This window comes from Mustelus asterias, chromosome 12 (assembly GCF_964213995.1).
Source record: "Mustelus asterias chromosome 12, sMusAst1.hap1.1, whole genome shotgun sequence".
Lineage (NCBI taxonomy): Eukaryota > Metazoa > Chordata > Chondrichthyes > Carcharhiniformes > Triakidae > Mustelus > Mustelus asterias.
In genome coordinates, this window is record NC_135812.1 from 1,664,001 (window position 1) to 1,680,202 (window position 16,202).

Genomic DNA, 16,202 nt, shown 5'->3' on the forward strand with positions numbered 1-16,202 from the left:
GGCCAAATGGCCTCTTTCTGCGCTGTAGGGATTCTATGATTCTATGAAGTCTGTGCTCCCGCTCCCGGCTTACAAGCAAAAACTGAAGTGGGAGAATCCATCAAAGAAACTCGTGCAATGTTGGTCTGAGGAATCGGATGATCTACGGGACTGCTTGGAGTCAGTGGACTGGTCAGTATTTAAAAACTCTGTGGCCAGCCTGAACGAGTACGCCACTACAGTAACTGACTTCATTAGTAAGTGTGTCGAAGACTGTGTGCCAAAGAAGCAAATCCATGCGTTCCCCAACCGGAAACCATGGATGAACAGGGATATCCACTGCTTGCTGAAGTCCAGGTCTGAGGCATTCAAGTCAGGTGACCCTGACCTATACAAGAAAGCCAGAAATGATCGAAAGAGATCCATCAAAGGTGCCAAAAGACAGTATCGGACCAAGCTAGAATCCCAGGCGAGCCATACGGATTCCTTCCGACTATGGCAAGCCATAACATGCTACAAGATGAAGACAGGTAAAATCGCCGGCTCCAACGCACTTCTCCCTGATGAGCTCAATACGTACTATCCTCATTTTGAACAAGAGATCAGCGAGCGCACACCCTCCACCTGGAAGCCTGGGATGAACCTGTACCTGGGGTCACCATTGCAGATGTCAGAGCTGCCTTCTTAAAGGTCAACCCACAGGAAGTGACTGACCCGAATGCGGACACTCTCCTCTAATCCAAAACCTTTTACTGCAACTTGTCTATTTCGTTGTCCATAACAAATTTAAATTGAACCATGTTGTGGTCGCTATCACCAAAATGCTCCCCCACCAACACATCAAGGAGAAGGGATGAGGTCCTGAAGTGTGAATATAGAGAATTAGGCAGAAGGCTAAAGTGCAGGACCTTGAGGGTGGTAGCTTCTGGACTAGTGGACTAGTCATGGCACAGATCAATACCAGCCTCCCGGATTGCCTGGATCCATTACAGTTCGCCTACTGCCACAACAGGTCCACAGCAGACGCCATCTCCTGGCCCTGCACTCAACTCTAGAACACCTAGATAACAAAGACACCTATGTCAGACTCCTATTTATTGACTACAGCTCAGCCTTCAACACCATTATTCCTACGAAACTCATCTCCAAACTCTGTGGCCTGAGCCTCGGCACCTCCCTGGATCCTGAACTTCCTAACCTACAGACCGCAATCAGTAAGGATAGGCACAAACACCCCGTCCATGATAATCTTCAACACCGGTGCCCCACAAGGCTGTGTTCTCAGCCCCCTACTATACTCCTATGACTGTGTGGCCAAATTCCCCTCCAACTCAATTTTCAAGTTTGCTGACGACAGCACCATAGTGGGTCAGATCTCAAACAATGACGAGACAGAGTACAGGAATGAGATAAAGAATCTAATGAACTGGTGCGGCAATTATAATCTCTCCCTCAATATCAACAAAACGAAGGAGATAGTCATTGACTTCAGGAAGCGTAAAGGAGAACATGCCCCTGTCTACATCAATGGGGACGAAGTAGAGAGGATTGAGAGCAAGTTTTTAGGTGTCCAGATCACCAACAACCTGTCCTGGTCCCCCATGCCGACACTAAAGAAAGCCCACCAACACCTCTACTTCTCAGAAGACTAAGGAGATTTGGTATGTCAGCTACTACTCTCACCAACTTTTACAGATGCACCATAGAAAGCATTCTTTCTGGTTGTATCACAGCTTGGTATGGCTCCTGCTCTGCCCAAGACCGCAAGAAACTACAAAGGGTTGTGAATGCCCAGTCCATCACAAACCAACCTCCTATTCATTGACTCTGTTTACACTTCCTGCTGCCTCAGCAAAGCAGCCAGCATAATCAAAGACCCCATGCACCCCGGACATTCTCTCTTCCACCAGGAAAAAGATACAAAAGTCTAAGGTAACGTACCAACCAACTCAAGAACAGCTTCTTCCTGTTGCCATCAGACTTTTGAATGGACTTACCTTGCATTAAGTTGATCTTTCTCTACACCCTAGCTATGACTGTAACACTACATTCTGCACCGTCTCTTTTCCTTCTCTATGAACGGTATGCCTTGTCTGTGTAGCAGGCAATACTTTTCACTGTAAACTAGCACGTGACAATAAATCAAATCAAAAGAAAGTGTGCCAAAATTAGTCATACAGAAATATACCTTAATGTCATGTCCCAGACACCATCATCACGAGTCATGGGGACGTCCTGTCCCACCGGCAGGACAGACATGGCAGAGGCACAGTGATATACAATCAAGAGAGAGTTGCACTGGGAGTCCTGACATCGACTCTGGACCGAATGAGGTCTCATAGCACCAGGTTAAACACAGGAAGGAAACCTCTTGCTGATTACCATGTACTGTCCGTTCCTTCCATTACCACCCCCCCCCCCACCCCGCCACCCCCCTGCAGCTGATGTCTCAGTACTCCCTTCCATCCCCCTCCCCCAGCTGATGTCTCAGTACTCCTTCATGTTGAATACTAACTGGAGGAAGCACTGAGGGTGGCAAGGACACAGAATGTACTCTGGATGGAGGACTTCAGTGTCCATCACCAAGAGTGGCTCAGTAGTGTTATCACAGACCGAGCTGGCCGCGTCCTAAGGGACATCGCGAGACTGGCACTGTGCCAGGAGGTGAGGGAAAAACTGACTTGACCTCAGCCTCACCAACCTGCCTGCCACAGATGCATCTGTCCATGACAATATCAGTAGGACTGACCACCGCACAAAGAACAGCAGAGCACAGGAACAGACCCTTCGGTCCACCAAGCCTGCACCGCCACATGCCTTTCTAGACTAACATAGAACATTACTGCGCAGTACAGGCCCTTCGGCCCTCGATGTTGCGCCGACCAGTGGAACCAATCTAAAGCCCCTCTAATCTACACTATTCCAATATCATCCATATGTTTATCCAATAACCATTTGAATGCTCTTAATGTTGACGAGTCCACCACTGCTGCAGGCAGGGCATTCCACGTCCTTACTACTCTCTGAGTAAAGAACCTACCTCTAACATCTGTCCTATATCTCTCACCCCTCAATTTAAAGCTATGTCCCCTCGTGCTAGCCATCACCATCCGAGGAAAAAGGCTCTCACTATCCACCCTATCTAATCCTCTGATCATCTTGTATGCCTCTATTAAGTCACCTCTTAACCTTCTTCTCTCTAACGAAAACAACCTCAAGCCCCTCAGCCTTTCCTCATACGATTTTCCCACCATACCAGGCAACATCCTGGTAAATCTCCTCTGCACTCTTTCCAACACTTCCACATCTTTCCTATAATACGGCGACCAGAACTGTACGCAATACTCCAAATGCGGCCGCACCAGAGTTTTGTACAGTTGCAGCATGACCTCCTGGCTCCGAAACTCAATCCCTCTACCAATAAACGCTAACACACCGTACGCCTTCTTAACAACCCTATCAACCTGGGTGCCAACTTTCAGGGATCTATGCACATGGACACCCAGATCCCTCTGTTCATCCACACTACCAAGTATCTTACCATTAGCCCAGTACTCTGTATTCCTGTTACTCCTTCCAAAGTGAATCACCTCACACTTTTCCACATTAAACTCCATTTGCCACCTCTCAGCCCAGCTCTGCAGCTTATCTATGTCCCTCTGTAACCTGCCACTTCCCTCCGCACTGTCTACAACTCTACCGACTTTAGTGTCATCCGCAAATTTACTAATCCATCCTTCCACGCCCTCATCCAGGTCATTAATAAAAATGACAAACAGCAGTGGCCCCAAAACAGATCCTTGCGGTACACCACTAGTAACTGAACTCCAGGATGAATATTTCCCATCAACCACCACCCTCTGTTTTCTTCCAGCTAGCCAATTCCTGATCCAAACCACTAAATCACCCTCAATCCCATGTGTCCGTATTTTCTGCAAAAGCTTACCATGGGGAACCTTATCAAACGCTTTACTGAAATCCATATACACCACATCAACCACTTTACCCTCATCCACCTCTTTGGTCACCTTCTCAAAGAACTCAATATGGTTTGTGAGGCACGACCTACCCTTCACAAAACCGTGCTGATTATCCCTAATCAAATTATTCCTTTCCAGGTGATTATAAATCCTATCTCTTATAATCCTTTCCAATACTTTGCGGTTTTTCGCTGTGGCGCGTCGGAACTGTTGATCAATGAGTCGAGCGCTATATCCTGTTCTTATGAGGACATCTTTCAGCGTCTGGAGGTGTCTGTTGCGATCCTCCTCATCCGAGCAGATCCTGTGTATACGGAGGGCTTGTCCGTCGGGGATGGCTTCTTTAACGTGTTTAGAGTGGAAGCTGGAGAAGTGGAGCATCGTGAGGTTATCCGTGGGCTTGCGGTACAGTGAGGTGCTGAGGTGACCGTCCTTAATGGAGATGCATGTGTCCAAGAATGCAACTGATTCCGGAGAGTAGTCTATGGTGAGTCTGATGGTGGGATGGAACTTGTTGATGTCATCATAGAGTTGTTTCAGTGATTGTTCACCATGACTCCAAAGGAAGAAAATGTCGTCGATGTATCTAGTGTATAGCATCGGTTGAAGTTCCCGTGCGGTGAAGAAGTCTTGTTCGAACCTGTGCATGAAGATGTTGGCATATTGAGGTGCGAATTTGGTCCCCATGGCTGTTCCGTGTGTCTGGATGAAGAACTGGTTGTTGAAGGTGAAGATATTGTGGTCCAGGATGAAGCGGATGAGTTGTAAAATTGCATCTGGAAACTGGCAGTTGTCGGCACTGAGCACTGAGGTGCTGGCCTCTGATATTCGGGTAAGCGTTCTCCAAGGCGGCCTTCACGACACACGACGGCGCAGAGTCGCTGAGCAGAAACTGATAGCCAAGTTCTGCACACACGAGGACGGCCTCAACCGGGATATTGGGTTCATGTCACACTATTTGTAACCCCCACAGCCTGCCTGGACCTGCAGAGTTTCACTGGCTGTCTTGTCTGGAGACAATACACATCTTTTTAGCCTGTCTTGATGCTCTCTCCACTCACGTTGTTTGTATCTTAAAGACTTGATTAGCTGCAAGTATTCGCATTCCAACCATTATTCATGTAAATTGAGTCTGTGTCTTTATATGCCCTGTTTGTGAACTGAATGTCCACTCACCTGAAGAAGGGGCTTGGAGCTCCGAAAGCTTGTGTGGCTTTTGCTACCAAATAAACCTGTTGGACTTTAACCTGGTGTTGTTAAACTTCTTTCTATGACCAAGCCAGATCTGTATCCATCTTACTAGCTCACCGCAGATCCCATGTAACCTCACCTTCTGGATTAGCTTGCCATGAGGGACTGTCAAAGACCTTGCTAAAGTCAATGTAGACAATATCCACCGCCCTGCCTTCATCAATCGTCTTTGTGACTTTCTCAAAAATTTCAATCATGTTAGTGAGACACAACCTCCCCCACACAAAGCCATGCTGTCTCTCACTAATAAGTCCTTAATTTTCCAAATGTGAGTAAATTCTGTCCCTAAGAATCTTCTCCAATAATTTCCCGACCACTGATGTCAGGCTCACTGGCCTGTAATTTCCATGATTTTTCCTGTTGCCATTGTTAAAGGAACAATGTTTGTTATTCTCCAGTCCTCTAGGACCTCTCCTAACTAAACAGGATACAAAGATTTTGCACAAGGCCGCAGCATTTTCCTCTCTCACCTCCCTCAATATTTAGGGCGAGATCCCATTAGGTCCTGGGGACTTGTTTTTTCAAACCACCTTTTTTATATCGATATGCCCCAGAATATCAATATGCCTCTCTCTAAACTCCACCATCCATCATATCCTTCTCCTTCGTGAATACTGATGCAAAGTATTCGTTAAGGACCTCATCTGCTTTCTCTGGCTCCAGGCATAAATTATGTCCTTTGTTCTTGAGTGGACCTACCTTTTCCCAAGTTACTTTCTTGCTCCTTGTATACATATAAAATACCTTGACATTTTCCTTAATCCTGTTTGCCAAGGACATTTTATAACCCCTTTTAGCACTCCTAACTCCTTGAGGAGACAAAGCCCTATCTTCACGTTGAGGATACACTCCAGCGTGTTGTGTGGCACTACCACTGTGCTAAATGGGATAGAGACTTAAACAAGATCTAGCAACACAAGACTGGGCATCCATGAGTCTCTGTGGGCCATCACTGTGGTTGTTCTCAACCACAGTGTGTAACCTCATGGCCCGGTATATCCCCCACTCTACCACTACCACCAAGCCAGGGGATCAACCCTGGTTCAATGGAGAGTGCGGGAGGGCATGCCAGGAGCAGCAGCAGGCATACCTAAAAATGAGGTGTTAATCTGGTGAAGCTACCAAACAGGACAACTTGCCAAACAGCATAAGCAGCAAATAATGGAGCTAAGCTCGACTAGCTTAGGGGTTTAAAAAAAAAAAGCGGCATGGACAAGTTGGGCCGAAGGGCCTGTTTCCATGCTGTAAACCTCTATGATTCTGACTCTATGACTCTAAGCAATTCCCCAACAACAGATGAGATCTAAGTTCTGCAGTCCTGCCACATCCGGTCGAGAGTGGTGGTGGACAATTAAACAACTCACTGGAGGAGGAGACTCCACAAATATCCCCCTCCTCAATGATGGAGGAGCCCAGCACATCAGTGTAAAAGATAAGGCTGAAGCATTCACAGCAATCTTCAGCCAGAAGTGCCAATGGATGATCCATCTCGACCTCCTCTGGAGGTCCCCAGCAACAAAGATGTCAGTCTTCAGCCAATTTGATTCACTCCACCTGATATCAAGAAACAGCTGAAGCCAATGGATACTGCAAAGGAATTGGCCCTGACAATATTCTGGAAATAGTACTGAAGACATGTGCTCCAGAACTTGCTGCATGTGCTCCAGAACTTATCATCTTGTACACCTTAATTAGATCTCCTCTCATTCATCTAAACTCTCGAGAGTATCGGTCTAAACTGCACAATTTCTCTTTGTACAATTTATCTTTGTAAGACAAATCCTTCATCTCTGGGATCAATTTAGTGAACCTCTTGTGAAATGTCTCGAATGCCACTACATTCCTCCTCAAGTAAGGGGACTAAAACTACACAGAATATTCTAAGTGCTGTCTCACTAATTCCTTGTACAGTAGCAACAACACCTCACTACTTTTATATTCTATTCCATTAACAAATGTCAAGATTCCATTTGCCTTCATTATTACCTGCTGTACCTGCATACTAGTTTTCTTTGATTCATGCACAAGAACACCCAGATCCCTCTGCACTGAAGCACTACAAAGTTTCTATCCATTTAGATAATAATCTGCCTTTGTATTTTCCCTACCAAAACAGATAATCTCACACTTATCCATGTTAAATTTCATTTGCCAAATTTTTCTCCTTTCACCGATCCTAGGGACATCCTCTTTGACCACAGGCAATGTTCCAGAGGACTGAAAAATAGCCAATGTTGTTCCCTTGTTTAAGAAAGGAAGCAAAGATAATCCAGGAAATTATAGGTCGGTGAGCCTGACGTCAGTGGTGTGGAAGCTTTTGGAGAAGATATTGAGGGACAGGATATATGCACGTTTGGAAGAAAATGGACTCGTTAGTGACAGGCAGCATGGTTTTGTATGGGGAAGGTCATGTCTCACCAACTTGATTGAGTTTTTTGAAGAGGTGACAAAGGTAATTGAGGGAAGGGCTGTGGATGTAGTTTATATGGACTTTAGTAAGGTGTTTGACAAGATCCCCTGTGGCAGATGAGCAACAACACCTCCTCCCTGATCATCCTCAACACCGGTGCCCCACAAGGCTGTGTTCTCAGCCCCCACTATATTCCTTATACACCTGTGTGGTGTATATGACTGTGGCCAAATTCCCCTCCAATTCGATTTTCAAGTTTGCTGATGACACCACCGTAGTGGATCGGATCTCAAACAAAGTACAGGAATGAGATAGAGAATCTGGTGAACTCGTGTGGCAACAATAATCTCTACCTCAATGTCAACAAAACGAAGGAGATAGTCATCGACTTCAGGAAGCGTAAAGGAGAACATGCCCCTCTCTACATCAACGGGGACGAAGTAGAAAAGATTGAGAGCTTCACGTTCTTAGGTGTCCAGATCACCAACAACCTGTCCTGGTCCCCCCATGCCGACACTATAGTTAAGAAAGCCCACCAATGCCTCTACTTTCTCAGAAGGCTCAGGAAATTTGACATGTCAGCTACGACTCCCACCAACTTTTAAGATCTACCATAGAAAGTATTCTTTCTGATTGTATCACAGTTTGGTATGGCTCCTGCTCTGCCCAAGACCGCAAGGAACTACAAAAGGTTGTGAATGTAGCTCAATCCATCTCACAAACCAGCCTCCCATCCATTGACTCTGTCTACACTTCCCGCTGCCTCAGCAAAGCAGCCAGCATAATTAAGGACCCCACGCTCCCCAGACATTCTCTTCTACCTTCTTCCAGCGGGAAAAAGGTACAAAAGTCTGAGGTCATGTACCAACCGACTCAAGAGCGGCCTCTTCCCTGCTGCTGTCAAACTTTTGAATGGAGCTACCTTGCATTAAGTTGATCTTTCTCTCCACCCTAGCTATGACTGTAACACTACATTCTGCACTCTCTGCTTTCCTTGACTATGAACGGCATGCTTTGTCTGTATAGCGCGCAGGAAACAATACTTGTCACTGTATGCTCATACATGTCACAATAATAAATCAAATCAAATCAATCCAAGAAAGACCCACTTATCCCCATTCTTTGCTTTCTGTTGGTTAGCCAGACTTCTCTCCAAGCTAATAAATTACCCCTAACCCCATGTGATCGTACCTCCTGTATTAACCTTCTGTGCGGCACTTTATCAAACGCCTTCCTGAAATCCAGATATACAACATCTACAGGATCCCTATTATCCATTTTGCTTGTTACATCTTTGAAGAACTCTAGCAAATTAGTCAAACACAATTTACCCTTCATAAAACCATGCTGACTCTGATGGATTGCGTTTTCTAAGTGTCCTGTTATTACTTCCTTTATCGTGGATTCCAACAGTTTCACAACAGCAGATGTTAAACTAATTGGCCTATAGTTTCCTATATTTTGCCTCCTTCCCTTTTTGAATGAGGGTGTTATATAGCATTTTTCCAATCCACAGGAACCATCCTTACATCCAGGGAATTGAAACAGGACAAATCCAACCCGTGTCCTTATCCAAGCTGTTCCAGTACAGCTACAACACTGGCATCTACCCCGCAATGTAGAAAATTGCCCAGGTATGTCCTGTACGCAAGAAACAGGACGTTCCAACCCGACCAATTACCGCCCAGTTTATTCTCGATCATCAGTAAAGTGATGGACGGGATCATCAACAGGGCTATCAAGCAGCACCTGCTCAGCAATAACCTGCTCAGTGACGCCCAGTTTAGGTTCTGCCAGGGTCACTCACACCTCAGTCTTCGTTCGACCATAGACAAAAGGGCTTTTATCAGAGGTGAGATGAGAGTGACTGCCTTTGAGATCAAGGCAGCAATTGAACTGTGTGTGGCATCAAGGAGCCATAGCAAAACTGGAATCAATGAGTATCAGGGGGGAAACTCTCCGCTGGTTGGAGTCATACCCGGCACATAGGAAGATGGCTGTGGTGGTTGGAGGGTCAATCATCTCAGCTCCAGGACATCTCTGCAGGAGTCCCTCAAGGGAGTGTCCTCGACCCAACCATCTTCAGCTGCTTCATCAATGACCTTCTTTCCATCACAAGATCATAAATGGGAATGTTTGCTGATGATTGCACAATGTTCAGCACCTCTCGCGATTCCTCAGATACTGAAGCAGTTCCATGTTCAAATGCAACAAGATCTGGACAATATCCAGCCTTAGGCTGACAAGTGGCAAATAACATTCACGTCACACAAATGCCAGGCAATGACCATCTCCAACAAGAGAGGATTTGACCATCGCACCATGACATTCAATTGCATGACAAGGCACAAGTCAGGAATGTAATGGAATACTGTCTTTTTGTCTGGATGAGTGCAGCTTCAACAATGTTCAAGAAGCTCAACACAATCCAGGAAAAAGCAGCTTGATTGCCACCCCTTCCACAAACATTCATTTCCTCCACCACTGACACACAATGGCAGCCATATGTACCAACTACAAGATGCACTGAAGGAACTCACCAAGGTTGCTGAGGCAGCATCTTCCGAATCCATGATTGCTACCATCTGGGACAAGTGCAACAGGTACATGGGAACACCTCAGTCTTCGTTCCCCTCCAAGTCACTCACCATTCTGAATTGGAAATACATCGCCATTCCTTCACTGTCACTGGGTCAAAATCTTGGAACTCCCTCTCTAACAGCACTGTGGATGCACCTACACCTCAGGGGCTGCAGCGATTCAAGATGGCAGCTCACCACATCTTCTGAAGGGCAATTAGGAATGGGCAATAAATGCTGGCCTAGCCAGAGACAGCTACATCCTAACCACTCACTATATGAATCTGTCTCCACCGCACTTCCAGGCAGTGCATTCCAGATCCTAATCACTCGCTATGTGAATTGGTCTCTACCACACTCTCAGGCAGTGCATTCTAGACCCTAACCACTCGCTGTGTGAATCTGTCTCCACCGCACTTCCAGGCAGTGCATTCCAGACCCTAACCATTTGCTATGTGAATTGGTCTCTACCACACTCTCAGACAGTGCATTCCAGATCCTAACCACTCGCTGTGTGAAAAGGTTTCTCAGTCTGTTGCCATTGCTTCTTTTGCCAGTTACTTTAAATCTGTGTCCTCTCATTTGCGATCCTTCCACCAATGGGACAGGTTTTTCCCTATCTGCTCTGTCGAGACCCCTCATGATTTTGAACATCTCTATCAGATCTCCTTTCGACTTATTTAAGGAGAACAGTCCCAACTTCTCCCATCTATCTACAAATTGCAGTTCCTCATCCCTGGAAGCATTCTTGTGAATCTTTTCTGCACCCTCTCCAATGTCTTTGCATTCTTCCTAAAATGTGGTTGCCAGAATTGGACACTATTATTCTAGCTGAGGCCAAACCAATGTTTTATACAAATTTAGCATAACTGCCTTGCTCTTGTCCTCTCTGTCCCTATTACTAGAGCCTTAGGGGTGGTGTGCTTCACTAACTGCTCTCTTAACCTGTCCTGCCACCTTCAATGATTTATGCACACATACACCAGGCCCTCTGCTCCTGCACCCCCTTTAGAATTGTACCTTGTGTTTTACATTGTCTCTCAGCACTGTTCCTACCAAAATGAATCACTTACTGAATGGCGGAACAGGCTCCAGGGGCCAGATGACCGACTCCGCATCCTAGCTCTTATGTTTTATTTTCTCTCTGTTTGCTGTAACTCAACTAACCTGGTATCCGCGTTGCTACTTTAAAAAATTCATTTACAGGAAGTGGGCATCGCTGACAAGGCCAGCATTTATTTTCCATCCGAACCGCCCTTGAACTGAGGAGCTTGCTGGGCCATTTGAGAGGGCAGTGCAAGTCAACCATATTGCCATGAGTCTGGAGTTACAGGTAAGGACACAGACTTCCTTCTCTAAAGGACATCAATGAACCAGGTGGATTTTTATGATAATCAACAATGGTTTTATGGCCATCATTAGACTTTTAATTCCAGATTTTTATTGAACTGAAATTGCACTATCTGTTCTGGTGGGATTTGAACCCTCATCCTGAGAGCTTTACCCTGGGTCACTGGATCGCTAGTCAAGTGATAATATCACTATGCCATCGGCACCTGTCCTCGCTCCTGTCCTTTTTCTTCCATGAGCTGTAACTTGCTCACAAGTCCATGGTGCAGCGCTTTATCGGATACCTTTTGAATTCTTCTGATACCTTCTTTGAATTACACCTTTTGGAGGTCCGTGTACATCACATCAACAACATTACCCTCATTAACCTTCGCTGTCACCTCACCAAGAAGTAGCAAGTTAGATAAACACTATTAACAAAATCCATGCTGGGTTTCAACTCAATTCACTTTATTATTTATACAATATTATATATAAATGAATTATGAAAGAAAGGTAATTATCCTATTGCAGAGATCCAACTTAATTAAAAAATGAATTAAAAACTATAAAATAGCCGGTCAGTGTGTCCCACCATGAGTTCACATTCTCATCCATATATCAAACTGCTGTTTAAAGTTCTTATGGAGAAAGGCACAAATAAGTTCAGGGACCATTGTTTCCTGCACCTGAGGGATTGTTGGGATGTTCCCTTTTCCCTGAATGTGACCAGCAAGAATACTGAGACACTGTGGGTGGGGAATTCTCATTGTTCCTTAGTTCCTCTGCTCCAGCATTCCTTCATTAACCTCCATTTGCCCATCTGATTATTCATTTTCTCCTGAATTATTGTTTCTAGAACCTTTGCCACTACCAAAGTTAAACTGAGTGGCCTCTTCTTACTGAGCTGATCTTTACACCCCAGCGATGAAGGGTGATGGTCTTTGTAATGTTAATCTGATTGAGGATTTTGTTGGGAATGTCGAGGGAGTGAGAGGGATTGTTGCACATTGTTGGACGTCACCAGTTAACTGGCAGGATGGTTTCTCCGTGTGTCTTGATCCGGATTGAACAAATACAGTGCGTGCACTGACCTGGACTCTGATAGTACTCAATACACAACTTTCTAATTGCACAACTGGGAGCCATGGTATTGACTGCAGAAAATCTTCTGGATGCTTTAGGTTTTCAATTATTTGGAGTTGTTATTACACCTCAGATGTTTGGCTTGATGACTAAATGCTGCTCCATTGAATATTTTTAAGGCAGAGCTAGATAGACCCTTGATCAACAGGGGAATCAGAGTATCTGGGGTAGGAAGGATAGTGGTGCTGAGGCTACAATAAGATCTTGTAGAAGGGTGGAGCAGGCTCAAGGGGCCAAATGACCTATTCCTGTTCTAACTCTTTTGTTTGTATGTACAGTACAACTTTTGTTTTTTTCTGGTTTAGAATATTTTTGAGCTGAGAGAATTGGAGCAGCAGTTTCTGCTCTCTCCCAGCAGAGAGCAGTGTCGGTCAGTGTTTTTATCCAATGATTTCTGGTACAAGAGCAGTTCCTACATCCTGTGCCAGCCTTGCTGGAGATGGCTCCCCTAATAGCTCAGCAACAACCAGCAGCACACTACATCCGCTGCTTCCTTCATCTACTAGTTACATCTCTGAATAACTCAAAATAAATTTGTCAAATTTCCCTTTCATAAAAACCACATTGACTTTAAAGATATTAAGACTTCCTTAGTAATAGATTCCAGCATTTTCCTGATGACTGATGTCAGGCTAACTGTAGTTCCCTGTTCTCTTTCTCTCTCCCTCCTTTCTCAAATAGCAATGTGACATTTGCTCACTTCCAACCTGCTGGGACTGTTTTGGAATCCGGGGCTCCCAGTGCACCCACTATCTCTGCAACTCCCTCTTTAACAAACCCCACAATGGAGACTGTCGGGTCCTGGAAATTTGTTGTTTTGAATACCCAAAGTTTCTGCTGACATTAATCACATTACTTCTCTGCCTCTTGAGAAGGAAGGAGTACTGGGGGGAGGGAGGGAGGGTGGGGGGGTGGGGGGAGGGAGGGAGGTGGGGGGGTGGGGGGAGGGAGGGAGGGTGGGGGGGTGGGGGAGGGAGGGAGGGTGGGGGGGAGGGGGAGGGAGGGAGGGTGGGGGGGAGGGGGGAGGGAGGGAGGGGTGGGGGGGAGAGGGGAGGGAGGGTGGGGGGAGAGGGGAGGGAGGGTGGGGGAGAGGGGAGGGAGGGTGGGGGGAGAGGGGAGGGAGGGTGGGGGGGAGAGGGGAGGGAGGGTGGGGGGAGAGGGGAGGGAGGGTGGGGGGGAGGGGGGAGGGAGGGTGGGGGGGAGGGGGGAGGGGGGGAGGGAGGGTGGGGGGTTTGGGGGGGTGGGGGTGTGGGTGGTTGGGGGGGGTGGGGGTGTGGGTGGTTGGGGGGGTGGGGGGGTGGGTGGTTGGGGGGGTGGGGGTGTGGGTGGTTAGGGGGGTGGGGGTGTGTGTAGTTGGGGGGGTGGGGGTGTGGGTGGTTGGTGGGGGTGTGGGTGGTTGGGGGTGTGGGTGGTTGGGGGGTGTGGGTGGTTGGGGGGGTGGGTGGTTGGGGGGTGAGTGGTTGGGGGGGGGTGGGTGGTTGGCGGGGTGGGTGGTTGGGGGGGGTGTGTGGTTGGTTGGGGGGGTGGGGGTGGTTGGGGGTGTGGGTGGTTGGGAGGGTGGGGGTGTGGGGGGTTGGGGGTGTGGGTGGTTGGGGGGTTGGGGGTGTGGGTGGTTGGAGGGGTGGGGGGTGTGGGTGGTTGGGGGGGTGGGGTTGTGGGTGGTTGGGGGGGTGGGTGGTTGGGGAGGTGGGGGTGTGGGTGTTTGGGGGGTGGGGGGTGTGGGGTTTGGGTGGTGGGGGGGGTGGGTGGTGGGGGGTTGGGGGTGGTTGGCGGGGGTGGGGGTGTGGGGGGGTGGGGGTGTGGGTGGTTGGGGGTGTGGGTGGTTGGGGGGGTGGGTGGTTGGGGGGGTGGGGGTGTGGGGTGTTTGGGGGATGGGTTGTGGGTGGTTGGGGGGGTGGGTGGTTGGGGGGGTGGGGGTGGGTGGTTGGGGGGGTGGGGGTGGGGTGGTGGGGGGGCTGGGGGGGTGGGGGTGGGGGTGGGTGGGGGGGTGGGTGGTTGGGAGGTGGGTGGGGGGGTGGGGGTGGGGGGGGGTGGGGGTGGTTGGTGGGGGTGGTGGGGGGGGGTGGGGGTGGGGGTGGGGGGGGTTGTGGGGGGGGTTGTGGGCGTGGGTGGTTGGGGGGGGTGGGGGTGTGGGTGGATGGGGGGTGGGGGTGTTGGGGGGGGTGGGGGGGTGGGGGGGGGGGTTGGGGTGGTTGGGGGGGGGGTGGGGTGTGGGTGGTTGGGGGGGTGGGGGTGGTTGGGGGGGTTGGGGTGTGGGGGGTTGGCGGTGTGGGGGGTTGGGGCGGGCGTGGGGGGGGTGGGGTTGGGGGGTGTGGGGGGGTGGGGGTTTGGGTTTTGTGGGGGGTTTGGGGTGTGGGGGGTTGGGGTGGGGGGGTTGTGGGGGGTTAGGGTGGGGGGGTTGGGGGTGGGGGGTGGTTGGGGGTGGGGTTTGGGTGGGGGTGGTTGGGGGTGGGGTTTGGGTGTGGGTGGTTGGGGGGTGGGGGAGTGGTGGTTGGGGGGGTGGGGGTGTGGGTGGTTGGGGGGGGGTGCGGGTGTGGGTGATTGGGGGGGGTGCGGGTGTGGGTGATTGGGGGGGGTGGGGGTGGTGGCGGTGGTTGGGGGGGGGGTGGGGTGGTTGGGGGGGGTGGGGGTGGTTGGGGTGTGGGTGGTTGGAGGGGGTGGAGGTGTGGGTGGTTGGGGGGGGTGTGGGTGGTTGGGGGTGGGGGTGGGGGTGGGGGTGTGGGTGGGGGTGAGTGCGGCGGGGGGTTGGTGAGGTGTGGGGGAGTGTAGGGGGTGAGTGCGTGTGGGGGGGATGGGGGTGAGTGCGTGTGGGGGGGATGGGGTTGAGTGTGAGTGGGGGGTGGAGGTGAGTGTGTGGGGGGGTGGGGGGGTGAGTATGTGTGGGGGGTGGGGGGAGTGTGTGTGGGGGGGAGTGTGGGGGGGGGTTGGGGGGGTGGTGTGTGTGGGGGGGAGTGTGTGTGGGGGGGGGAGTGTGTCTGGGGGGGGAGTGTGTGTGGGGGGGGAGTGTGTGTGGGGGGGGGGGGGAGTGTGTGGAGGGGGTTGGGGGGAGTGTGTGTGGGGGAGGAGTGTGTGTGAGGGAGGAGTGTGTGTGAGGGGGAGTGTGTGTGGGGGGGGGGGTGGGGGGGTGGGGGGGAGTGTTTGGGGGTGGGGGGGGGAGTGTGTGGGGGGGGTGAGTGGTGAGTGGGGGGGAGTGGTGTGAGGGGGTGGGGGAGTGTGTGGGGGGGGTGGTGTGTGAGGGGGGTGGGGGAGTGTGGGGGGGGTGGGGGAGTGTGGGGGGGGTGGGGGAGTGTGGGGGGGGTGGGGGAGTGTGGGGGGGGTGGGGGGGAGTGTGGGGGGGTGGGGGGAGTGTGGGGGGGGTGTGGGGAGTGTGGGGGGGGTGGGGGGGGGGTGGGGGGAGTGTGGGGGGGGTGTGGGGGGGGGTGGGGGGGAGTGTGGGGGGGTGGGGGGAGTGTGGGGGGGGGTGGGGGGAGTGTGGGGGGGGTGGGGGGAGTGCGGAGGGGGAGGGGGGGAGTGTGGGGTGGGGGCCCG

The 16,202-nt window shown here is 50.1% G+C and overlaps 1 protein-coding gene across 1 annotated transcript in view; it reads left to right on the top strand.

Moving 5' to 3' along the window:
• The first annotated feature begins 499 nt into the window (after window positions 1–499).
• Window positions 500–16,202, top strand: part of LOC144501854 (protein-lysine N-methyltransferase SMYD4-like) — a 24,407-nt gene continuing 8,704 nt past the window's right edge. Inside the window, exon 1 of the mRNA XM_078225900.1 lies at window positions 500–509. Within this exon, the coding sequence (XP_078082026.1) occupies window positions 500–509 (10 nt within the window). The remainder of the gene's footprint in view (window positions 510–16,202) is intronic.